Consider the following 26,227-nt stretch of genomic DNA (forward strand, 5'->3'; position numbering starts at 1 on the left):
ACTGAGAACCCTGAATATCGGACCCTATATTTGGGAAAAATGTAGGCAAGAGTATGCATTAGTACAAAACAAAGTGCCAAATATGATAGCCATGCATAAAACATTTAAATCATGCAAAAAGAGACATTTCATTTCATGACATGCAATGGACCAAGTTAAAACATAATGTTAGAAGGTTAGAAAACATACTTCATAAAATATGGTCAATGTAAGCCAGCATCTTTAAGTTCTTTGAACACATGTGAGATACTCCTTGAGTAACCTTAGTTCATTATTAATGTGGGGAATTAGCCTTAACCATCATAGAGACCATGTGAGCTATAACATGATCCCTCGGTAAGGACCATGAACTTCTAGCTTAAGTGGATCCACTAGCTAATGTTTATCTAGACAATCATCCTATGGGTACACATAGGTAAGGGATAAGGAGATTGCTACTAGAAATCTGACCTCTACTAATGGGAGAGCTCTCATCTCAATATCCTCTCAGTGCTAAGCATAAATCCCACGGAATAGTACTTTCTTACTTATTCTCATTATTCATGGAAGGCATGTCATCTTGCCAATCCAAGCTAAGTTCATTAGGATAACTCTTTGTCTTTGATTCATTTAGGTGAGAAACCCTTTAAACCTTAGAATCCTTATTATGTGAGAAAATTTTTGACAATCATGTTTGTATGTGTTAATGAGAATGTCCTTTCAACAACACAACAACAAAATCATCATTGATACTTTACTCTCAAAGCATCCTTAAAACATCTACATAAGTTTCTTAAAAACATGCATAATCTCATACTTTTCCCTTTCAGGGTTCAAAGCCTACTTTCAATCACCAAATCTAGAAATCAAGGATTAAATAGGGATTTCATCATAAATTCATGTGATTCTATCACTTCATGCTTTATTTCATAAACTCTTTTTTTATAATCAACAACTCACATCGTATGATCATAATTTGGAAAACATGGGGGTTTACGTGGCTTCATAGGGGAAACATCATAAAATCGTGGTAAATCATCAATTCATGCATACAAGATCATAATTCAATCATTTAAATCAATAATCAAGAGAACCCATGGTAATTGAAGAAAACCCTAACTCAGTAGGGAATTTCTACCTTTGAAAATAGGAGAAGTTGGGAACTCCATGGATGAAAACTATTATACCTCAAGTCCTAATGCTTATATTCAATAGAGGAATTGAGACTTTGTCTTGAAACCCTAGGTGAATCCTTCTTCTTCTTCTTCAACAAGTTCTAGAGGGAGAAATATTTGAAAGTTCTTATTTTTGTTGAGTTTGGAGATAATGATTTCTATTGGGAAATTTGAGGGTAAAATGCATATATAGAGGTTCTAGACATAGGCAAAATGACATAGTATTATGCTAGATTAATTAGGCAAAGACCCAACTAACCCTGAAACTTAACTGCCAGCTCTGACCCACGGCCACTGTCGATGGACCGTGGCCAGGAAAACGGACCGTCCTACACGGCCGCCGATGGTGGTCAGAAACATGAATCTTAGCTAGTGAACGATGGACCCTGAACGCGGACTATGGTCTGGCCTATGGTTCGTAGGTTAGGCCATGGGCCATAGCCTCTGTTGACTTGGCAGGGTGGCCAGTCCATGGACCATACTACGATTCGTGGTCCTACCCATGGACCGTGGTTGGCCTCTGTGGCTGGCACCTGCAACTTCCTAAAAGTTGTTTCATTTCCTTTTCCGGATACACGGTTTTACACTAAGCTTGACACGAGTACTAAGGCCTTTTTGGAAAGACATCTAAATTTGAGAAGTAGATTGGGTACCACGATCGAAGATAATGGATAGGAGCACTCCATGAAACCTAACCATCTCCCTTAGATACAACTTAGCATAATCTTCCGCTGAATAAGAAACTGTGACGGTAATGAAATAATCCAATTTTTCATACAATCTACTACAACCCAAATCGAGTCATCTTGTCACCGGGTACGGGGTAAACCAATAATAAAGTCCATATTCAAATCTACCCACTTTCAAGTAGGAATGTTAATATCTTGGGACAAACCTCCTGGTTTTTTATTCTCAACTTTCACTTGTTTACAATTAGGACACTTAGCCACAAATTCCGATCTCTAAACCATCTAAGAACACTATGGTTGATAGATCCCTAATACATTTATTCAACATTGAAACACAAAACACTGGATGCACCAACGCCAACTCATATGCAACCTTGTCAGCACGCCTCAAAATCTCATAAGGATCCACAAACCGGGGACTAAGTTTCCCTTTCTTCCCAAATCTCATAACACCCTTCATGGGTGAGATTTTCAAATAAACCCAATCATGCACATCGAATTCAAGGTCTCTCCTTCTAACATCGACATAAGACTTCTGCCAGCTTTGGACCGTCCTCAACCTCTCTCTAATAACCCGAATCTTCTCAATGGCCTCATGCACCATGACCTTGGTACCTAGCCCCTTTTGGAAAGACTTCCAAAATTGTGAAGTAAATTAGGGACCTCGATCCAAAATTATAGACAAGGGTACTCCATGTAACCTTACTATCTCCCTCACATACAATTTAGCATACTCTTCCGCTGAGTAGGACACCTTGACAGGAATGAAATGGGCGAACTAGGTCATTTGGTCCACTATTACCTATATCGAGTCATGTTGCCACCGAGTACGTGGCTAGCCTACAATGAAATCCATGTTCACGTCTTCCCACTTCCAAGTAGGAATAGCAATATCTTGAGACAAGCCTCCCGACCTTAGGTGCTCAACCTTAACTTGTTGAAAATTAGGACATTTGACCATAAATTCCGCGATGTCCTTTTTCATCCCATTCCACCAATAGACTTCACGTAGGTCACAGTACATCTTGGTGGCCCTCGGGTGAATAGAATATCGAAAACTATGGGCTTCTTCTAAAATTTGCTCTCTCAAGCCATCAACATTTGGAACACATAACCTACCTTGATACCCTAGCACCCCATTTTCCCCTTGGGAGAAAGCCTTTATGGACTTTTTGAGTACCGACTCTTCCAACTCAACCAAGATAGGATCTAGACTTTGCTTAGCCTTCACATCCATCACAAAGGACAATTCAGAACCGTTATGAACCATGACACCACCTTTGGTGAAATCCACTAGTTGAACACCTAGTCAGGCCAACCTATGCACATCACGAACCAACTCTTTCTTTTCATCCTCTATATGAGCCACACTACCCATCGACAATCAACTAAGAGCATCTTCTACCACATTAGCTTTGTCGGGGTGATAAAGGACACTCATGTCATAATCCATCAATAATTCCAACCACCTTCGTTGACGAAGATTCAAGTCCTTTTGACTAAACACATATTGAAGACTCTTGTGATCGGTGAAAACATCAACATGGACCCCATACAAATAATGCCTCCATATCTTTAAGGCAAAATCCACTGCCGCTAACTCAAGATCATGGGTAGGATAATTCTTCTCATGGACTTTAAGTTGCCTTGAAGAATAGGCAATTACCTTACCATTTTGCATAAGCACACATCCCAACCTAACTCTAGAGGCATCACAATACACCACAAAACCATACGTACCATCCGGTAAGGTCAACATTGGAGCGAAAGTAAGTCTATCCTTCAACTTTTGGAAGCTTTTCTCACAAGCTTCCGACCACACAAATTTAGCCTTCTTTTGAGTCAAAGCCATTAAAGGAGAAGCAATGGAGGAAAACCCCTCAACAAACCTCCTATAGTAATCGGCCAAACCCAAAAATCTTCTAAAGTAGAAGGAGTTAGAGGTCTAGGCCAACTCTTGACCGCATTCGTCTTCTTAAGATCTATCTCAATACCCTTGCTAGACACAATATGACCAAGGAAAGCTATGGATCTCAACCAAAATTCACACTTGCTAAACTTTGTGAAAAGTTGATGGTCCTTAAGAACTTTCAACACAATTCTCAAATGGTCCATATGTTCATTCTCACTCCTTGAATAGATCAAAATATCATTGATAAACACAATCACAAACATGTCTAGGTATTGCCTAAACGTTATATTCATTAGGTCCATAAATGTCGTCGAGGCATTAGTTAAGCCAAATGACATCACAAGGAACTCATAATGTCCATATAGAGTTTGGCAAGCCTTCTTGGGAATATCATCCCCTCTCACCCTCAACTGGTGATAACCCAAACGAAGGTCAATTTTTGAGAAGTAACTAGCCCCTTGAAGTTGATCAAACAAGTCATCGATTCTCAAAAGGGGATATTTATTCTTAATAGTCACTTTATTCAGTTAACGATAGTCAATGCACATTCGAAGAGATCCATCTTTCTTTCTAACGAAAAACATCGAAGCACCCCATGGAGAGATACTCGATCGGATGAAGCCCTTATCTAACAAATTCTTTAATTGCTCTTTCAACTCTTTTAACTCCGCCAGAGCCATTTTACAAGGAGGAATGGAAATAGGTTGCGTATCCGGTAAAAGGTCAATACCAAAATCTATTTCCTACTTAGGAGGAATACCGAGCAAATCATCAGGAAAAACTTCCAGGAACTCATTAACTACCGAAACCGACTCTAGAGAAGGGGTTTTGGAATCCATATCCCTTACCCTAACAAGATAGTAAATACACCCTTTGGAGATCATCTTCCTAGCTTTAAGATAAGAGACAAATTGACCTCTAGGAATGGAATTTCCTCCCTTCCACTCAAGGATAGGCTCATTTGGAAATTGGAATCTAACCACCCAAGTCCTACAATCGATAGAGGCATAACATGCATGCAACCAATACATACCCAAAATCGCATCAAAGTCTAACATGTCTAACTCTACCAAATCCACCAAAGTAACTCTATGGGATAAGGAAACGGGACACCTTCTATACACCCTCTTAGCCACCACCGAATCAACAACCAGGGTAGAAACTGAGAAAGGGTCTAATAACACTTCGGGGAACATATCAAACTTCATGTCCACATAAGGTGCCACAAAGTACAAAGTAGCACCGGGATCTAACAAGGCATATACATCAATATGTAATACTTTTAGCATACTGATCACTACATTCGGGGAGCTCTCTTGGTCACATCATATTGAAGATCATAAAAATGGTTTTTCTTTGGGGCATTAGAGGAGCTTTCTTGCCCTCTCTTCCTTTAGCCATGATCATCGGGCAATCTCTCATTTACTGGCCACTCTTTTCGCAACCATAACACCCATCCGAGCCAACTAGGCACTTACCATCATATTTTCTCCCACATTTTGTACAATTAGGCTTAGCCACATAAGAACCACCACCATTACCTCCTTGAGGTTTCGAGTTGGAAGCCCTATCTTTGTTGACCCTTCGAGAACTAAAGGAGCCTTAGTTAGAAAACCTTTGTTTGAACCTTTGCCGACCTTGTCCATCGGACCTAGTATTGGAGAAGTTCCCATCACCAGTTCTAGCTCTTTTCACCTCCCTATTCTTTTCCTTGAGTTTCTTCTCCTCAATTTGTTGGGCATACACCATAAGACGTGATATATTCATATCATGAAGGAGCATTGCCATACGACATTCTTTTACTACCAAGCCGGACACACCCATCAAAAACCTACTCATCTCATCCCTCGAATCCACCACCATAGTTGGAGCATATTTGGCAATTGAGTGAACTTTAATGCATACTCTTTCACGCTCATGCTTCGTTGACGAAGGTTAATGAACTTTTTCACCTTAGCTTCCCTCAACTCTCGGGGAAAGAATTGATCAAGAAATACCGATTTAAACACTTCCTACTCTATGGGACCCGCTCCTACCGGACTATTGTTCTTCCATTGAGTATACCACACTTGAGCAACACCTTTCAATTGGTAAGCGGCCAACAACACTTTCTCTACCGAAGTCACCCCCATAATAGCAAGTATTTTATTAACCTCTTCCATAAATTCTTGAGGATCCTCTTCCACTTTGGAGCCATGAAACTCGAAAGGGTTCATTCTAGAAAAATCCTTAACCCTTGAAGCAGCTGAATTCACATTAGGATTCGCCGGAGCTACAACTTATCTATTGGCTTGAGCCGTCACGACTTGAGCCAACATTTGGATAGTAGACCTAAACATTGCATGGGTCACATTCTCAACCAAAGGATCAACCGAAGCTTGATTAGCTTGAGGATGAGCNTGAAGCAGCTGAATTCATATTAGGATTCGCCGGAGCTACAACTTCTCTATTGGCTTGAGCCGTCACGACTTGAGCCAACATTTGGATAGTAGACCTAAACATTGCATGAGTCACATTCTCAACCAAAGGATCAACCAAAGCTTGATTAGCTTGAGGATGAGCTCCTTGATTCACATTCTCATCTTCCATCCTTCTAGCGTTAGCCCTTCGTGTATTCATATCCTGAAGACACAAGAGAAGGATTAGAAGAGAGAATTATTTTAGAGTGGATTAGAAAAGAGAATTATTTTAGAGTTAAACTATAAGGCACGACTTAAGAGTAATGAAATAAGTGAGATTTCCTAAACATCTTGTAGCCTCTCATTCATAAATGTGGCGCGCTTCACACTCATGAACAAGACTCTACTAGACGTGGCTTATGAGACATCATCCTAGAATCATTCTAAACCTCGTGCTCTGATTACCAAGTTTGTCACGACCCAGGGGTACCCCCTAGATATAACAAGGCATATAAAACCCCAAAAGGCACCATGTAAGCCACTTAGCATATCATGACATAAGTATAGAACAATGAAGAGTAAAAACACATTTCAAGTCCAATTTTTTTATTAAGGAAAGCGAAAGTCTAGACTCATCTCAACATAGCCATCTATTACTATGTTCGAATAAGAAAAGGGACATAGCCCATACAACATAGTCCAAAAAGGAAATACAAGAAATGAACTACAAATGATATAGCATTCGTCCTCGAACCATGAGGACTCACCACAAGCTAGGAGAAATAAGCAATCCAAGCTCTAGACACAATGATTAGCACCTTGAGAACCGGACCCTACACTTAGGGAAAATGTAGGAAAAGATGAGGTTAGCACAAAGATGTACTAAGTATGATAGCCATGCATAAAAACCTTTAAAACATGCTAAAAGGGACATTTTAGTTGAATGCATGCAATTTACTAAATTTGAACATCACCATGAAGATAGTGGAAAAGCATTAGTCATAAAGATAGTCAACATATAGATCATCATAACATAAGAGGAACATATCATGAATACCCTCAAAGCATACTTGTGCAATGCATGGCCAAGACCCCATAAATCTCACCCATGTTAAGTAAAGCTTCTTGAGTAACAATAATTCATAAGTCATATTCTTGTTGTGGGATTAATCCTTAACCAACATAGACCATGGGAGCTTAACATGGAATCTGGTGTCTACCCCACACCGAAAAGGGGTTGCTCTACTTGCCTAAGATAGAACCATAATCTTAGCTTAGGTGGATCCATTAGCTAAGTAACCTACGAAGGCACGTAGTTTATAGGATAAAGAGATTGTTACTAGATACCCGACCTCTACTAACGTGAGGGCATCCATATCAAGAGATTACTTCTAGAAACCCTGCCTCAACTAACGTGAGGGTTTCCATCTTATATCAATATCCACTCGGTGCTAAAGACTAATCTCACGGAGTTCATATTAATTCTTGTCTTAATTTCATAATCATGGAAGAATGTCTTGACACTCAATCCAACATAATTCATTAGATAGCTCATTAGATCATGCGTGAGAAATAACCTTTCACCGTCCATGTCTACATATAGATTCAATAGGTGAGACTAGTCTTCCAACCTTAGAATCATTAATTGTGAGAAAACCATTCACATCATATCATATTCACACATAGGTGTGCAAATGAGAATGTCCTTTCAACAACACACAACAAGACCATAATCATAGTGACTTTACTCTCAAAGTGTTCTTAAAGCATAAGCATAAATCTCATAATCATGCATAATTCTCATACTTTACCCTTCAAGGGTCAAATATCATATTTAATCAACACATCTAGAATTCACTACATCAAACATGGATATAATCATAATTCAAGTAATCAAATCACTACATGCATAATTTCATAATACTCTTCTTTCATCAACAAACCTAATTGGAAAATAGGGGGATTCCATGGTTTCTTGGGGTATTCATCATAAAAACATTAGTAATAATCAATTCATTCATAATATAACATAATTAAAGCATAAAAATCATTTTAGAAAGGAACCCATGACTTTGGAGTAAAACCGTAGCTTTTAGGGATATCTAGCATTGAAATTGGGAGTTTGAAGGGGCTCCATGGATGAAAGTTATCCATGGATGAAGGACTACCATACCTTAGCAATGAAATCCAACGAATTTGAGTGGAAAACATTCATCCTTGAACCCTAACCCCAACTTCCTTCTTTTTCTTCCTTGAAGTTCTAGAGAGAAAATATTTGGAGAAGAAGTTGGTTTTGTTTTGGGATTTTAGAATAATGAGGATGATGATTTAATTTAGGGGGGGTCTAAAATCAATATATAGTTAGTCTAAATTAGAATAAAATGGCGTCACTTAATATTAATTAAAACCGGAAAACCCTAAAGTGCCCCTAAGTGTAATTGCCAAAAAGCAGTTTCAGGCTTGAACCACGGACCCATGACCTATGAAACATGTATAGAACCACGGCCTGTCCTGGTTGGGTGTGGTTCATAGTTAGAGAATTTGGCCCTCACCCATGAGACCCTCACCTACAGACCGTGGTTGGACCCATAGCCCGTGCTGGTGAAATGTGGGTTGGGGTTCAGGGACTTGATTTTCAGGGTCCTGACCTACGGCCACTCACCCGCGAGGCGTGAGTGCCCTCCGTGGACCACTGCCCAAGCAGTTTTCTAGGGACTTTCTCAAGGACCTATGGTTGGTCCTTGGGGGTCGTCCCTTGACGTTCTAACACAAAACCCTCTATTTCTAAGTACGGGGAGTTATGCTTACGAGTATAACCCTCATGTTAAGCTCTAGTTTAGCCTAGTAGGTTACGGGGTGCTACAAAAATTTCGAAAGAGGCGGCCTATGCAAAAGTTAAGACTATGCAGATTAGAGTATTATTACTCTAGGTTCAGTTATAAACAATGTCTCCATGTGAATGTCATGATAATTCTTTCAAATGAAGAGTCATACGCGGCTAAAATAAAAATGAAGAGCCTAGGTCTTGAAAGCGGTAGATGCAAGAAAGGGTTGTAACTTGTCTTAAACTGCATCAAGCTTAGGTTGTACCATTTGAAGTTGTTTTCTGCAAGAGCGAGTTGGCAATGAATTGAAATTTCTAAGCTTAGGTTGAGATTTTTTTCTTTTTCTTGGTGAGAGTGTGCAAAAAGCTAAAAAGTTGAGTCAGACAGATTTTTAGACAACTTCAAAAGAAAAGCTCTGCCAATCCATAAATCTCATGGTCGTGATTTTACAAGGATTGAAGATTTTGAAGTTATATTTCCAATGGAAAAAGAAGCTCAAAATTTTGGGGCCTCTACTCAGAGTTATGAATTTTCTCTCATAGACGTGCAAAGCTGAAAAATTGAGCAGGCCAAATTTTGAGTTGTCTTCGAAGGCAAAACTGTAGAAATCCATAAAGTGTAAGGCCACAATTTTTATAGGGATTGAAGATCTTGAAGTTAACTTTCCAAAAATAAGAATTTCATTATTTCGACACTCCTACTCTAAGTTATGAATTTTTTTCATATGTGCACAAAGTTGAAGAAAGCTGAAGAGTCAAGCACGCCAAATTTTGAGCTGACTTCGAAGATAAATATGTACTAATTCGTAAAGCCTATGGACGTGGTTTTCATACAGATTGAAGTTCTCGAAGTTATCTTTCCAACAAAAAAAGAATTTCATTATTTCGGCATTCCTACTCTAAGTTATGAATATTCTTCCACATGTGCGCAAAGCTGAAGAAACTGAAGAGTTAAGCACGCCAAATTTTGAGCTGACTTCGAAGATAAATCTGTACTAATTTGTAAAGCCTATGGACGTGATTTTCATATTGATTGAAGATCTCGAAGTTATCTTTCCAACAAAAAAGAAAGCTCATTATTTTGGCGCTCCCACTCCAAGTTATGAATTTTCTTTCACATATGCGCAAAGCTGAAGAAAACTGAAGAGTCAAGCGCGCCAGATTTTGAGACGACTTCAAAGAAAAATATGTACTAACCCATAAGGCCTATGAATGTAATTTTTATACACATTGAAGATCCATAAGTTATCGTTCCAACAAAAAAAAGCTCATTATTTCGACGCTCCTACTCCGAGTCGTGAATTTTCTTCTATAGACGTGCAAAGCTGAAAAGTTATCCTTTTGCTGCGATTTTCACATAAATTCTAGCTTATGGAGTCCTCTTTCCAATTAGAAAAAAAGGGGCTCGTAGTTATATAAAGGAAAGAAACAAACAAAATTCAAAGTTCAAGACGAGAAGATTCTTATTGAAAATATAAGTCACCATTTTATTGCTTCAAAAAGAATCACTACACCATAATAAGCGAATTAACAAGTCCTTGAAAAAATTCTAACTACGGAAAGAGTTTGAAGCTTATGATTTCTTGGCGATTTGTCTCAACCACCCCTTCTTATTTGGCTAGTCTCTCCATTTCATCATTAACGTATGATTCACCTCAATGGTATAAATTTCACCCTCTGTAATGGTGACATTCTCTTGACTTTTGGATAACTTCTCTTGATATTTATTAAGGAGCGTGATGACCTTCTTTTTCTTGGAGGTCAAAGCTTCTATGTCTTTCTCCACATCTATGAAAGTTACTTGAAGCTTCCCCATGGATCCATCCAATTTTTTCATGTGCCAACCTTTCACCATCAAGACATCGTTGTGCATTAGAGAGGACCTTTTCATGTGATTCTTTAGTCACCTTTGATGATCTCAAAGCATCATACTCTACGTATGGCTAGAAGAAATTCTCGACAAGATCCTCCAAAGAAGAAATATCAACAATGTCTACTTTTCTAATCTCCTCAAGAGTAGAAGCAACACTTGACTCCAATTATGTAAAGTCGTCTAAAGAACCCAAAGAAAATTGTGTAATACATCCACACAATGCGCCCCACATCTCAGAAACAAAGGTTGATTTGACGCAAAAATAAGTTTCTTGTGGCTCGGAAATAGGAACACCAGGTAGCAATGGCCATGAAGAAGGCTTGAATGATTTCCTATATGTAAGCAGATTGACGACAACTTCAGTCGCATTAATGTCATTTGGTTGGGCAAACTTCTTGTCATCCGAAGAAGTAGAAGGTGACTTTCTTGGTGGAACTACTCCCAATGAAGGCATCACGTTATTAAGGGAAGAATGAAAACCTTTTACAGCCACAACTACAAAACTAGATGTGTCATAAGTGGTTCATCATCAAAGTTGCATTTGCAAAAGAAGATGCATCAAGTTTGGTTCATTGCCACCAAAGTTGAAATTGCTGGAAAAAATGCACAAAGTGTGGTTCATAGCCACCAAAGCCAAAATTGCAGGGAAAAAATGCACCAAGTATGACCTGTCGTTGAAGTCGCAACTACAAGGGAAGATGCACCAAGTATGACCTATCGTTCAAGTCACAACTACAAGGGAAGATGCACCAAGTTGTTCCTCGCTCTCACGGTGTCGATTTCCCGAAGCTTCAAATCGGCATAGTGAATATTATGTCATATGCTTTCATGCTCATCTTGACTACTTCAATTCTATATATTAGGTTAAACTCTTGAGTTCTGTTATTACCCAAAGTACACCCTAGACGTGACATGGCGTATAAGACCCCGAGAGGCCCTACACAAGCCACTTAGAATACATCATACAAAATAATATAATTAAGGAGTTCAAAAGACAGTTTATATAGTAATTATTTGACAAAACAAAGCGGAAGTCTAACATAGTCTCAAAACCACCTGTTACATCAAGAGTGATTGGGACGTAACCCATACATCACATACAATATGGAAAAGTAAAGACAATAAGCAACAAAGGGTTTGGTCCTCAGAACATGAGGACTCACCAATCTTAAAAAACTACTAAGGTGATCACTAGCCATGATGGTGCAGAATAGGAGCGTCGGACCCTACATTAGTGAAACAATGTAGGCAAGAGTATGCATTAGTACAAAGAATGTACCAAGTATGATAGCAATGCATAAGAGTTATGAAATCCGCTAAAAGGACTTTTCATGACATGCAAAGACTAAGTTAAACCATAAGATAAAATATTATAAAGTATAATTTTGATCATGGTCAATGCAAGTAAAATCATCTTTAAAATACATGAGAGATACTCCTTGAAGTAACCTTAGTTCATTAGAGTGGGAAGTAATCATTAACCGACATATAGACCATGTGAGCTATAACATGGAATTCGGTGTCTATCCCACACCGAAAAGAGATGTCCTTACTTGCCAAGGTAAGAACCATAAACGTCTAGCTTAAGTGAATCCACTAGCTAATGTCTATCTAAGACAAACCTATGGTGTCACATGGTTATGGGATAGGGAGATTGCTACTAGAAACTAGACCTCTACTACGGGGGAGCTTCCATCTCAATATCCACTCGGTGCTAAGCATAAATCTCACGGAATAATCATAAATCTTAACTGATCATTCATGGAAGGGCACATCAAGTGGCCAATCCAAGCTAGAATTTATTAAAATAGCTCCTAGTTCTTGATTCAGAGTTTAGTTGAGAAAACGTTTCACAACAACAACATTGATGCTTCACTCTCAAAGAACCTTAGATCATTTTTCATCAATTTCATAAAGAACATGCACATCTTCATAAATTCATCTTTCATAATTCAAAAACCACATTTTATCATCATAGTCTACAAAACATGGGTTGCGCATGGGTTCATAGGGGATTCAACTTAAAATCATGCAATTACTTCAATTCATGCATAAGAAGACATAAAACAATCAATTGGATCAACATTGAAAGGAACCCATGACAATTGAATAAAAACCCTAATTTGATTAGGGAATCTATCTTTACAAAATTGGGTTAGGAACCCTATGGAGGAAAGAGCTTCATAGGTGAAGACTATCATACTTTGGAGTTCAAAGCCCTCAAGCAAATGGTGAATTAGAGATTTGATCTTGAAACCCTAGACTTCTTTTCCTTAGAGAAAGAAATATTTGAGAGAACGAACTTGATCAACTTTTGGGAATTTAAGAGAGTGAATTGAATTAAGTGATTGGGGGTAAAGTGTTTATATAGGACCTATGGTAGAGGGTAAAGCGACATAGTATTGGGTTAAAACAATGAGGAAAAGACCCAAAAGCCCCTTTAAAAATAACTGTCGGGCTCCAACGACGGTTGGACCTACGGTCTGTAGGTCCAACTATGGACCCTCATGGTTTACTGTAGGTGGGGTTTAGAAACTTGTTTCTGAACCTTCGAATGACGAGACCCATGTACGGTCTGTTGGTCAATCTACGGTCCGTACATGGCCACCGTAAGTCCCACTTTTGGCCCTTAAAATTTTCACTAAGTTTGGGACTCACCTACGAGACCTACCTACAACTTGTATAGTGAACGACAGATCATCCTGGTGAACCGTAAAAGAGTACAGGACTTGACATTCTAAATCATTGGAGCTTGCCACTGATGGTTCCCACCTATGGTTCGTGGTCCGACCTACGGACCGTCAGTGGTTCCGTCTGTACTGGCACTAGACTCTAGAGTTCTGCAATTTACCATATTTTCAAATTCGAGGTGTTACAAGTTCTCTCTCCAGCTAGATGTTAACGGAAGTCTCAAGCAATACAAAAAATAAACATGCGACTCTTCGGTTGATTCTGATTCAAATTTGCCAATTTAAAAGACTTGTGGTGTTGCTAAAAAATGGGAAAGAAGTACAATTCAGGAAACACAAGTGATCACCAGAGAGAACCTCATCTTGTTATTATTTCAGTGCATCTTGTTTGCGGAAGTTAAGACCGTACGCTGCCTTTGAAAATCTGAAAAATAAGTAAAAACAAATAAGCTAGCAATGTTTATCTTCAACCATGAGTAACTGAGTTTATGGCGCTTGGATTTCAACATTGTGAAACTGCCACTATATCATATTTGATGATTTCATTGTCATCGACGAACTTGCTTGCTGCAATTTTTTATCAAGTATGGGTTGTAGGATCCTCTAAACGATCGTGGTTATTATATAAGGACACTTTAGTTCGACGTTGCAGACTTGATACTCATCATGTTGGTGGAACCCTTCACCGAATATGAATTAGAAGAAACTATGTTTTTGACAAATACTAATAGGGAAAGAAAACAAGGACCGTTATTGGTTTGAATTTGTGGATTCCAACAGAGGAATATTTGTATTGATAGCTTCGCCTGAGAAATTTTTTTATGACATCTTTGGTATTCATATATGACCATACAATCCATTCTCAAGCAAGAAGATGCCGATAGCCGGAGGCTAAACCTCCCAAAGTAGGACTTTGGCATTCGGATTTTTTGTTTGTCACCCACTACTTCAAGAAGAGGATGCGGCGAATCTCGATTGCGGAAATGTATCATGTTGCGGGATTGAAGCCATATTTCTCTATCCAAAATATTCAATAAAAATTAACTAAAAGGAAAAAGTTAGATTCATAAGAACATGTCGAAAGTAAAGGTGGTAACCCCAAATTTTCGAGGTTGGCGAAAGGTTGATTTCAAATAGAAAACTGAATGAGTAAAATGCAATATATTCGTGGTTTTTGTATAAGACGTAGCCCTATGAGTTTTCTTTCGAACACTGCAAACCGCTTGTGATTTCGTTATTCCTACGTTGAGATAAGATTTTTTTTTGTGAAGCTGCACAAAGCTGGTGCAGTCAGTTCATGAGAACTTTAAGTTGATTTCAAAAAATTATTTGAGTGAATCTGGGAGTTGTCTGATCATGATTTTTGAATATGTTGTAGCTCTATGAGTCTAATTTCTGAAAAATCAAACGGACTATGATTTCGTTATTCCTACATCGAGATATGATTTTTTTCGTGAAGCTGCACAAAGCTGGTGCAGTCAGTTCATCATAACTTTAAGTTGATTTCAAAAAATTACCTGAGTGAATCCAAGAGTTGTCTGATCGTGATTTTCGGATATGTTGTAGCTCTACAAGTCTAATTTCTGAAAAATCAAATGGATTACAATTTCGTTATTCCTACATCGAGATATGATTTTTTTGTGAAGCCGCACAAAGTTGGTGCATTCAGTTCATTAGAATTTTAAGCTGATTTCAAAAAATCACTTGAGTGAATTCAGGAGTGTTCTGATCGTGATTTTCGGATATATTGTAGCTCTATGAGTTTAGTTTGCGGAAAATCAAACGAATAACAATTTAGATATTCCTACAATGAGATATGAATTTTCTGTCAAAGTCGCGTTGAGCTGAAGAAAAAGTGAAGAACATCAGAGTTGCGAAAAGGACTTACTTGAGAGAAGACTCAATTGAACTTGATGACGCAACAATACGATATACAATCACCAGGAGAATGTGGGTATATATAGATTTTAAAACATGGAGACATTAATCTCATTCCTACGAATTATAGAAAATTATAATGATGGAAAGCTTAGTTTCTATTAATTATGAAAATTATGGTAAGTTTTCATAGGAATTAAATTATAGAAATTTTCCATAGGAATCAAGTTATGAATATTCCATAGGAACCAAATTATGGTAAGTTTTCATTGGAACTAAGTTATGGAAGTTCCATCGGAATCAAACATGAAAAAAAATCTTGAAAATCGAGTAAATAACATGTAAAGTTTTCCCAAAAACTAACATGGGAAGTAAAAGATAATATCACGAATGAGGATAGACTCGTGTAATGAGAATTTGGATTCCTTACGTTTTATTCGAGTGATCGAGCAAAATTGGAGAAAAACCCGCTAATAGGGCATTCAACCCCAAGGAAAGCGATGCCTAAAATTTGTGTCGAAATCATAAGCTTCATACCACCATGTCAAGCTTGTAGACATAATCCTTGCTCATCGAATTGGCAGCCATTTTGTAGCTGATGACCCAAATGAAATTATCAAACTACGAAGAAATGCCATGTGATAAGTCTTCATGAGCTGGAAACACTTCAAATAAAAAAAGAGTTGGTAAATGACCGAAAGTCAAATAATCTCTTACAAGAGAATGTTGTCATAAAGACTTTAGTATATGTTGATTTGGATAACCTCAACATATCAGTATAGTAATTTCTCATGAAGTTTTAAATGTTTCACGAAAGATCAACTACGTGAAAATAACATTTGTTTCACAAATACTTCAAGGCTTGTGTTTACAAGTTTGACAAATTGAGCGCCCCAACAAGCCTCGAAGCAGGGGGCATTTGTAGACAGTGAAGTTTTATTGATAAATTCATATTAAATTTGGATTAAATCTTAAATTCATGATACGTTGACCAAGTCAAATTATCGGTTAATAAATGATTAATATTTAAGTCAAAATTATATGACTTAAATCAAGTTCAAATTACATTTGGGTCAGTCCATTAAGTTAACAAGACGAGCCCAACTCATGTTCTTCAAGCCCAAGGGCCAAAATTTCTTGGACCAAAATACCCCTAAAACCTTAACTCAAGCCTATATAAAAAGGTCTTCATAAGACCAGAAACATACACATAAATATATAGAGAATCCTTGTTCTTCAGTGGTGATCTGCAAGTCTTCCGCATACAAAGAAGTCTTCGCTCCAAATCTTGAGCCGCAAGTATTCCATCAAATCAAGAACAATCGTCAAGAGAAGAATCTGGGGATTACATATCTTTTCTTAAAGATTTCATAAAGATTCTAACGTTTGCTTGCTATTTTCCTTTCCTGCTTGCTGTATTTCAGGGACGAAAATCTAAACGCATATAGATAGTTTATCTATTTATGAGAATATCAATGGATGCATGTTAAGAAAATCCAAGTCCCATTTCTACATGTCATCTTAGGATTTGAGTATACCACTATTCGGTTAACTCTTTTAGCCCAAGAGGCTCAATAGGGAATCCACATCATATAGATAGGTTCGATGCCCCAGCAAGGCATAGACATCTCTCTCAATTGGATTATAAATTAGACATCATTAGCTCATATATTGTATATCAATTGTAAGAAATTCCCCAATAAAAATACTATTTATGGTATACACTTAACTTATCATCATGATTTCTCAAATATGACATCTTAGATCTATTTTCAATTAGGGTTATATATTTGAAAGCAAATTCTCAAATGATATTTATACATTGATTTCAAGATGTCTTTAATTTATTTCACTATGATAGAAAACTCATTAGTTCCTGTTACATGTTGCCATCCAAAATGATTGTATTTAATGTCACCTTACACACTCAGAACATTTGATGTATTTAATTTCATTATCACTCATATAGGTAACTCTTATTGATAGCAAAATATTTCTTGATTTATGGTATACAATCATATATACAACATGACATATGGGCCTATTTACAATTGGTCCAAATAACATGGGCTAGAAACCCTAGTAACCAACCCTAATCAATCTGAAAAAATAGAAAAAACAATCTAAACCAACTTTCTCCCTATATAAATCTGGCAAGTATTAGCTCTCATAATTTTGGTGTTTCCTCTCTCTTTATAACCATTTCTTTTACGGAAACAAAAAATCGATTGCCAAAGCAAAGACGGTTACCGTATTTGGATCCAGAATATGGCAGATGAAGAAGTGATGGTGGAAGCAACAAGCCCAGTTCCATCAGATCATCACAAGAGAAAGCTGGAGGATTTGGAGCTGAACGCACCTGAACCACACACTGAGGTTGGGTCGGACCCGAATCCTGAAACGGTGTCCGATTCTGTGCCAAAACTTGACGGAACAATTGAGGAAGAGGCTGCTGATGTTGATGGGTCTGAACCTAAACGACCTCGTTTGGAGGATAAAGCTAATGGATTGGGTATTTTCCTCGTTTCCCCCTTTCTTTTAGAGCTAACCCTTGTTACAGTTTACATTGTTTTAGTGTCTTGCATTGTGATTTTTGTGCAGTTTTTCTTGGGTGTGTATGCGTGTAGTCTTCATTTTGGTGTTCTTGTTAAGAGCCAAAGATGATGATTTCGGTTTTGCTATGTGGTTGATTCATTTCTTGAATTCTGGTGTGCAATGTTTTAGGTCTTTTTTATGAAATTCTTGTGGTGGAAAATACTTGAGAAAGGGAATTGGGTTTTTGTGTTGAACTTGAAGTACTGAGTAAGTGGATATGTGTGTAATGAATGTTTTGTATTGAGTTCAAATGTTGTTGGACAGTACTTTTAGGGACTGCAATTGTTGTTAAATGTGAAAAGTACCAAGATTATATGTATAAACAGTCCATTTAGGAAATCTTCTTACCTTCTTTTACCCGTTTTCAGCATCCCAAAATGGTTATGAGGAGAAGGTAGAGGAAGAGTCAAAAGTAGATGATAATGAGCAGCCTAGTATTCATCCAGAGGTTTCTCAAGAAGTAGCCCCGGAGGCTCCTGAATCCTGTAAAGAACAACCTGCTGATGATAATCAGCAAACAGGGGATGTTGAACAATCTGATGCCAAAACTTTTCTTGAGACAGAGAATAGTACTCAGGTCAATGAACCATCTAAAGGTGACATTCAGGAGTCTGAGGCAGAGAAGAGTACTCAGGTCGATGAACCATCTAAAGGTGACATTTATGAGCCCTCAGCTGAAGTGCCCGGTGACATTCAGGAGGAGCCCTCAGCTGAACCTCCTGAAATGGAGGGTGTGCAGCTTGATCAAGAGCATCCAGCCTCTGATGATCAAACAATTACGCGCAAAATGGAGGTCCCCAATAATAAGGTGATGAAAAGATTTGTTGAAAACAAAAGAAATCTTGTTTTGCTCTGACTGAATTTAATCTTCACCTAGTGGAATAATTGGCTTGGCATGTGGAGAACTTCTGGGATGGGAATGAGATGATGAGCGACCACTTAAGGAACATGTTTAGGAAGTTATCTTTTTCTTATTTGAGGAACTTTGTTTTCCAAGAAAAAATGTTATTCAAAATGTTTTGACCAACAAAACATGGAAAAATTGAACATCATTTTGGTTTGTGCTATCTCATCTTGGCCAGCATTTGACTTGAATCTCATGGAGCTCTATGTAAAACTGGTACAGGTTGGCGTTCTTATTGGAAAATCTGGCGATACTATTCGATACCTGCAATACAACTCAGGTGCTAAAATTCAGATAATGCGTGATGCTGATACTGATCCACATGCTGCCAGTAGGCCAGTTGAACTGATTGGAACGTTGGAAAATATAAATAAAGCTGAGAAATTAATAAAGGATGTCATAGCTGAGGTATGTGGTTTGTCTTAATGCCGTTTCCTTTTGTTATCTTCCCAATTTTTTATGGTTTGTTAATCATGAGTCCAATGTTGTGATGAACTATTGACTCTCTAGGCTGATGCTGGTGGTTCTCCTGCACTTGTGGCTAGAGGCTTTGGCACTGTGCAGGCTGTGGTTGGAGAACAGATTGAGATACAAGTTCCAAATGAGAAGGTTGTATTTTTGACTTGATCCCCTTTCTTTTACCTTTCATGCCCTCATTTTGATTGAGGACTTCCTGAGGGTGGAAGAGGTTATTGTTTTTTATTCTTTAGTTTCCATGATTGGAAATGACTCTTCATATTCTCCTCTTGCTGTAGGTTGGTTTAATAATTGGAAAAGGTGGGGACACTATCAAGAGCCTTCAGACAAGATCAGGGGCACGAATTCAGGTATTGATAACACCTTATGATTTTTGTTGGTACATTTTGGTGCAAAGTAGTTTTTTGTTAGAGGCAATCAAATTACCTGTGGCTAATAACCAAATCAATGTTCTACTATTTCCCTAGCTGGTGCCACTTCCTTCTGATGGAAAAGAATCTAAAGAAAGAACAGTACGTGTGACTGGTGATAAAAAGCAAATTGAGATGGCACGAGAGATGATCAAAGAAGTCATGAGTCAGGTTTGTCTAGATGTTCTGCCTTATTCCTTCCAGTGGGCTTGTGTGAGTTTCAATTAGGTGGCTTTCAATGCAGTTCTGATATTTCAGATCAAATATTATCTCATTTCACTTGTGGTAATGACTTTTTCTTAAGTACTTATAGTTGACACTTAACATCTCTGCAATTGGGTTAGAACCTGGAGCTTTAGACAGAAATGTATGTTTTAGGGATAACTTTCTGCAAATTTTGGAATTAAGTAATTTAATTATATAATGCAATGTGTTCTTTATATTATTTAGTATACTTTGAGCCCCTAGGGTTTTGGTTTAGTGGCAGTTGTGCAACATATGATGTGTGGGTTAGGCGCACATCATGAGTTTGAACCTTGCGATGGACAAAAGCTTGTGTTTAAGTTGAGAAGTATGGATGAATGGGCCCAATGAGTTTCAAACAATTCACCAGAGGGCCCTCCGAGATTTCCCGATTATAAAAATCACTTGGTATGTTCTGTAAATGTGCAACTTCAGTTGAATTTGATGCATGTGTCTTATTAAATCTTGTCGAATTTAACTGTCGCGTCCCAATTTCGGCATTTAGCAGTTGATTTGTTCTTGTACAAAATGATGATTTACAAGTTCAATCAGAAGATATATGTTAAGAATGAATGTAGTTGGGCAGATCTTCTGAAGTAATAGTATGGCTATTACTAGTAGGAGGGTATCAGCAAGAGTTTTTGGAACATTGGTATGCTTAATAGTGTTAGTACTAAAGGGGCTTGAAGTTCTCTGCATACAAGGGCTTGGGTCAGTGTGGCAACTTCTTAATGGTTTTACTTGAGGCACCTGTTTAGGTAGAATATAATACTGTACTAATTCCTTGCTATTCATTGTTTACAAGTTCCTGTTGGTGACTTGCTTTGCTCGATCTGAACTGCAGAGGGAATGCATTTTTGTACTTAGGATTTATTTAACTTCCTATCTTGTAGTGGGTTACTATGTTATGCATGGTGATGAGTAGGCACTTTGCATTAGATGAAGAAAATGTCATGATGAGTGTTTGTTGAACATCCATTAAAGTTTGCGTGCCAAGGTCAATTGAATACAGTTAAAGAGAATGTTGTGTTGGGATGTCGGTTGCCATGATTTATATTTGTCAAAGAGTGCCAATTTCGAATTGGTTGGCTTTAAAAATGCAGATTTGGATTTTGTCTTTGACATCGCAGCATTGCGTTGGTGTAGCCATAGACAACTACTATTCACTCTCGACCACTGAAGAGAGGTATCAAGCATTAACCCCCGCCATTGCAGATGTTAATAGTTGGTAAGATTGCTTCGAGACTTAAAAACTAAAAATGATAATAATAGTAAGGTTTATATTAAAAGAGTAATCTCTTGATACCCTATGCTCTGTGCAAGACACCATGTTGCAGAATGTGCCATCATTAGTTAAGTCATCTTTATTGAGTGTATTATATCCATGATGAAATCTGATATCTTATTATCTTAAGCATAGGATAATTCAATAGTCGACCTGTTGACTTGTATTAATACCTGGTTATGGAAGTAGGATGACTGTTATGGTATTACACAAGTGAATGCAATAAAAGAGGTTCTTCTATTCAAGACTGAAGATTGATAGTTCTGCCTCTTGGATACTATTTAGATGTGATTTTTGACGATGCTTGATATGTATGTTCTAAAATTCAGATGATGGTTTGTTTAGTTTATCTGAAATAGTATCAGGGAACATCAATTTATTTCTTGCTGTGCTTTCTTGCTAGTTTGATGGGCGACCTGATTGTTTTGGTTTTTGAGGTAACCGTGTTCCGTATAAACAGTTGTCTTTGATTTTTTCTTAATGCGTCTTAGATTACTACTGTTGCTTTTAATCTTTTGTCTTTTCATCAGCATTCTTGCTATCATTTTTCTTTAATGTGTTTTATTGTAACTCAATGCAAGTACAATCTGTCTATGAGTGTTTTCTTGCAGTTATTGTCCTGCTACAGTTCAAGCTTCACAAGTTACATTTACTTCATTCCCTGGCAGCTATGCCTGAGTTGCGTATTTTATTCTTATATTTTTTGTTTATGTTTGCAATTTTTTGGCTAACTTCTCTAGTTGTCTTTCTTTTCACAATGCTGTGTGATAGCCTGTGAGGCCAGCAACTCTCTCTTCGGGTTATGGTCAGCAGCCATTTCGCCCACGTGGCGGAGGTGCCCCCCCTCAATGGGGACCCCGTGGTGGTCATCCTGGGCAGTTTCCAGGTTATGATTACCATCAAAGAGGGCAATACTCATCTCGCAGCCCACAATATCCACCTCCTGCCTATGGAAATTATCCTCCACAACAAGCACCAAGAGGCGGATTTGGTCCAGGTTGGGAGCAAAGGCCTCAAGCCTCTATGCAGGGTCCTCCATCACAGGTTGGTGGTTATAACTGATAATTACAGCAGGCAAGGTATATGGCCAATGCCTCAGCTTTTACTCTTGTGTAAATTTCATGCTCATGCTTCTGGCTCTTCTATGGGTTCACCTTCTCAGGCAAACTACAACTATGGGCAGCAACATGGTCCAGATTATGGCCATTCATACCCTCATCAGACACAGCATGGACAAGGCTATGGACATGGATACACTGATGTAAAATATGACCACCAGATGGCACCACAAAATCAGTATGGAGGACATGGACCTTCTCAGCCAACATCTTACCCTCAAAGTGGTGCACATCCCAGCTATGGAACTCATGAGCAATACGGTAAACCTCCTTCCTATGGTATGCATCCACAGGCTTCGCAACCTTATAGCCATCCCAGGGCTAATCAACCTGGAGAAGTGCCATATCAGGGTCCAGCTCCATCAACCCAAGGGTATGGTGCTAGTATGCTGCATCAACAGCAATATCCCTATGCATCCAGTGGGCAAGTGCAACAAACTTACCCTACATATGGATCTTCCACTGCTGCTGATGGATATAATCATCCACAAGGTGCCCCAGCTTCTGCTCCTGGGTATCCTCAGCAAAGTGCCCAGCCTGTTCCTGGATATGGTCAGCCTGTGCCACAACAACCTCTTGCTTATGCTCAAGCAGCCCCTGTTGGAGGTTACAGTTCCTACCCTTCACAGCCCACTTACACTGAACAGCAGGCCACAAACAATGCAGGTTATGGTTATCAGGGACCAGTTGATCAAACTTACAGTGGTGCTCAGGCTTCAACAACTTATAGTGCACCATTTTCTGGACAGCAAGCTTATGCTCAACCAGCTCCAGTCCCTTCTTCAGTCCCAGCTCAGCCTGGTTATGATCAATCCATGACTCAACCAGGTGGTGGTTATGCGCCTGTACCTGCTGCTGCTGGTTATGTTAAGAGTGTTTCACCCCAGCCTGGTTATGCTCCTCAGTATGATGCTAATCAGATGTATGGTGCCCCCAGGTGAAACTTTCTTGTTCTCTATGAGATTGTTTCAGGAGAAGTGTTCCAGTGTTCTTGTTCGCTCTAGGCTGTTAGTTTGTACTAGTTTGAATTTCAGATCAGTATTGCACATGAAATATTTGATTAGCGACAATGTCTACTGTCTTTCTTCTTTTTGTCCTCAGCAATATATAAACACTTAATCATAAATGCTAAGGATTTATCGGAAGTAGGTATTTTCTGCTTTAGAAAGTTTTCACATGTGTAACTGTTGTGCTAGTTGTAGAAGTTAATATGTATTTCAAAGTCTTACTTTGGTAAATTTTTGAATCTTATTGTTAACTATTTATATCTGCAAGTGGTGAAGATGAAAAGATATTAGCAGGTGATTAATCATCAATGCTCTATCTTAGCATTTGTAGATATTGAAAGAGAGGTGAGAATAGCCTTTGAATGCCAGATTGCAATCTATACATGGCTGTGTGAGAGATTAGGTGTTTGGAAAGAGTTTATATTGGTTGAAGTTGGAAAAGGTAGATAGTGTTCGAATGTGAATTTCATGTGATAAAAAGGTAGTGATCTTCAACTAAAACTTGAGCCATTTCACTGTTAACAATCTCAGATGACATTAGTCATCAATTTAGTATCTCGTTTATTGCTTTGCTAGGTGGTAGTATGTTATCAACTTATCTATATTCTGTTGCTAATGTGAAAGTGTTTACCACTTCATTCATACCTTGCAGAGTCTTGAAATCATTATAACATTGTTTACTTAACAATTCACGTGAAACATATGATCATTTATCGTGATTTTATTCACTAATATTGTCAGAGGCGGGATCCTGAATTTGGAGGTACGAAATAAAGAGCTCACAATGTAGAGCAATCTCTGTTAAACTTCTGAGTTGAAACAATCAATATCCATGGAGAATTTAGGGATTTCCCTTCTGATTTGATATGAATTTTGGTTGATTTTTCTGAGTTAAAATGAAGCTAAATTAGCTTTTATAAAGCTAAACCGACATAGTGGCTTGGGGCCCATCTTGAAATCATTATAACATTGTTTACTTAACAATTCACGTGAAACATATGATCATTTACCGTGATTTTATTCACTATTATTGTGAGAGGCAGATCCAGAATTTAGAGGTATGAAATAAAGAGTTCACAATGTAGAGCAATTTCCAAGTTGAAACAATCAATATCCATGGAGAATTTAGGGACTTCTCTTATGACTTTATATGAATTAGTTTTGATGCACGTGTGTTGCACGTGAATATCAAATCATATACTATACTATAAAAAAAATTAAGTAAACATCTATAAATGAAATGATTAGTATAAGTTTGTATGAATAATGGAGTTAAACTTTCTTTTGTTTACTAATGAAAGTTCATATCAACATCCAAAAAACACCTCCATTTAAAGTTAGGAAAGCAAAAAAAAATCGTAGTTTAAAAATGTTAGGAAACTCCTCCATTTAAAGTTAACAAAGGGTATTATGAGCATGTTTTTATGTGCCTTATCATAAAAGTCACAATTCTTTGAAACTGTCACAACTCATCGGAAAAATCAGAACTCTTTAAAAAAGTCGTAAGCATTCAATGTGATGAAGCCTTCTTTTAATATAATATAAATAAATAAATATAAAATAAAATATAGAAAATGTACTAAATTGGTTGTTTTAGAAGAAGAAGAAGAGCAATAGAAAAACTTTAAAAGATTATAGTTTAAAAATGTGAGGTAACCCCTCTTTTTATAGTCAACAAAAGATAGTGTATGAAAAAAATGTTTATTTTGCCTTATCGAAAAAAAGTCACAACCCTTTAGAAAAGTCACAACTCTTTGGAAGAGTCACTACCCTTTGGAAAAGTCACTGCTCTTCGGAAAAGTCACAATCATTTAGAATAGCCATACTCCTTCGAAAAGGTCACAACTAATCAGAAAAATTGTAACACTTTGGAAATGTTACAACCCTTTAATGTGAAAAGGTGTCTGTTTTTAATATAATATACTACAATAAAATCTCACTAAATTAATACTCGGTTAATTAATAACCTCTCTAAGATAATATTTTTCTCCGGTCCCGACTTGGGCCAATGAAAAAAATTACTCATTTCGATAAGATAATAAGATAATATATTTTGAGAAGACCTATATATAAATATATGGTCTCATTAATATTATAAATTAATAATTCTTTTAAAAGTAAATATATATCTAAAACAATTTAGTGAAATATGATTCTATCGTGTTCTATGTTCTATGTTTTTGTTAAAATTTAAATCTAGTTGATGCTTATCTCTAACTTTCTTATTGCATCCAAAAATTTCGATGTTGTCTATCGAACTACATCATAAAATTGTGAAGAGTTCTAAATGCGATAAGTACTTCCTTACATGTAACTGGTTCCAAATGTATTGTATCATCTTTAACTTTATCATCAACATTATTTTTTTCAATGGTATCCACAATTTCTTCTAAATTCTGGACCTCTAAACATATATCATTTACACCCATCCAACAAGTTTTTAACTTTCATTTATTGCGGTAATCGAAATCATTAATCTTGACCTCAAGTTCAAGAATGACGTTTTCACAAGTGAGTTCATTTAAATTCTCTGAGATTTCATCCTCGAATGTATTTTATGGTGTCGAAACACTCTTTAAATTAATAAATATTAATTTATCAATTAAATAATACCTTTACAAAAAAATAATATTTCATGGTCCACCTATATTAATTTAGTGAGGTTTTACTGTATACTATAAATAAATAAATATAATATAATACAATATATAATATAGAAGATATACTAAATTTGGTGTTTTAAGTTTGGAGGGGGGGGGGGGGGGGGGG

At 37.5% G+C, this 26,227-nt stretch overlaps 2 protein-coding genes across 4 annotated transcripts in view; both read left to right on the forward strand.

Moving 5' to 3' along the window:
- The window catches only part of LOC125844769 (tubulin-folding cofactor E), a 375,181-nt gene that overhangs the window by 183,392 nt on the left and 165,562 nt on the right, over window positions 1-26,227 (forward strand). The window lies entirely within an intron of this gene.
- Window positions 17,576-23,550, forward strand: LOC125844767 (uncharacterized). Its single transcript, XM_049524099.1, has 8 exons — window positions 17,576-17,931; window positions 18,383-18,822; window positions 19,141-19,326; window positions 19,429-19,527; window positions 19,674-19,745; window positions 19,863-19,976; window positions 22,105-22,377; window positions 22,496-23,550. Exons 1-8 carry the CDS (start codon window positions 17,688-17,690, stop codon window positions 23,390-23,392), a joined length of 2,325 nt encoding a protein of 774 aa, XP_049380056.1. The 5' UTR covers window positions 17,576-17,687; the 3' UTR covers window positions 23,393-23,550.

This window comes from Solanum stenotomum, chromosome 11 (assembly GCF_019186545.1).
Source record: "Solanum stenotomum isolate F172 chromosome 11, ASM1918654v1, whole genome shotgun sequence".
NCBI classification, from domain to species: domain Eukaryota; kingdom Viridiplantae; phylum Streptophyta; class Magnoliopsida; order Solanales; family Solanaceae; genus Solanum; species Solanum stenotomum.

Coding starts and splice junctions, on each gene's coding strand:
- LOC125844767 (XM_049524099.1), top strand. CDS start 17,688: ATGGCAGATGAAGAAGTGATGGTGGAAGCAACAAGCCCAGTTCCATCA. Junction 17,932..18,382: donor GGATAAAGCTAATGGATTGG/GTATTTTCCTCG, acceptor ACCCGTTTTCAG/CATCCCAAAATGGTTATGAG. Junction 19,327..19,428: donor TAAAGGATGTCATAGCTGAG/GTATGTGGTTTG, acceptor TTGACTCTCTAG/GCTGATGCTGGTGGTTCTCC.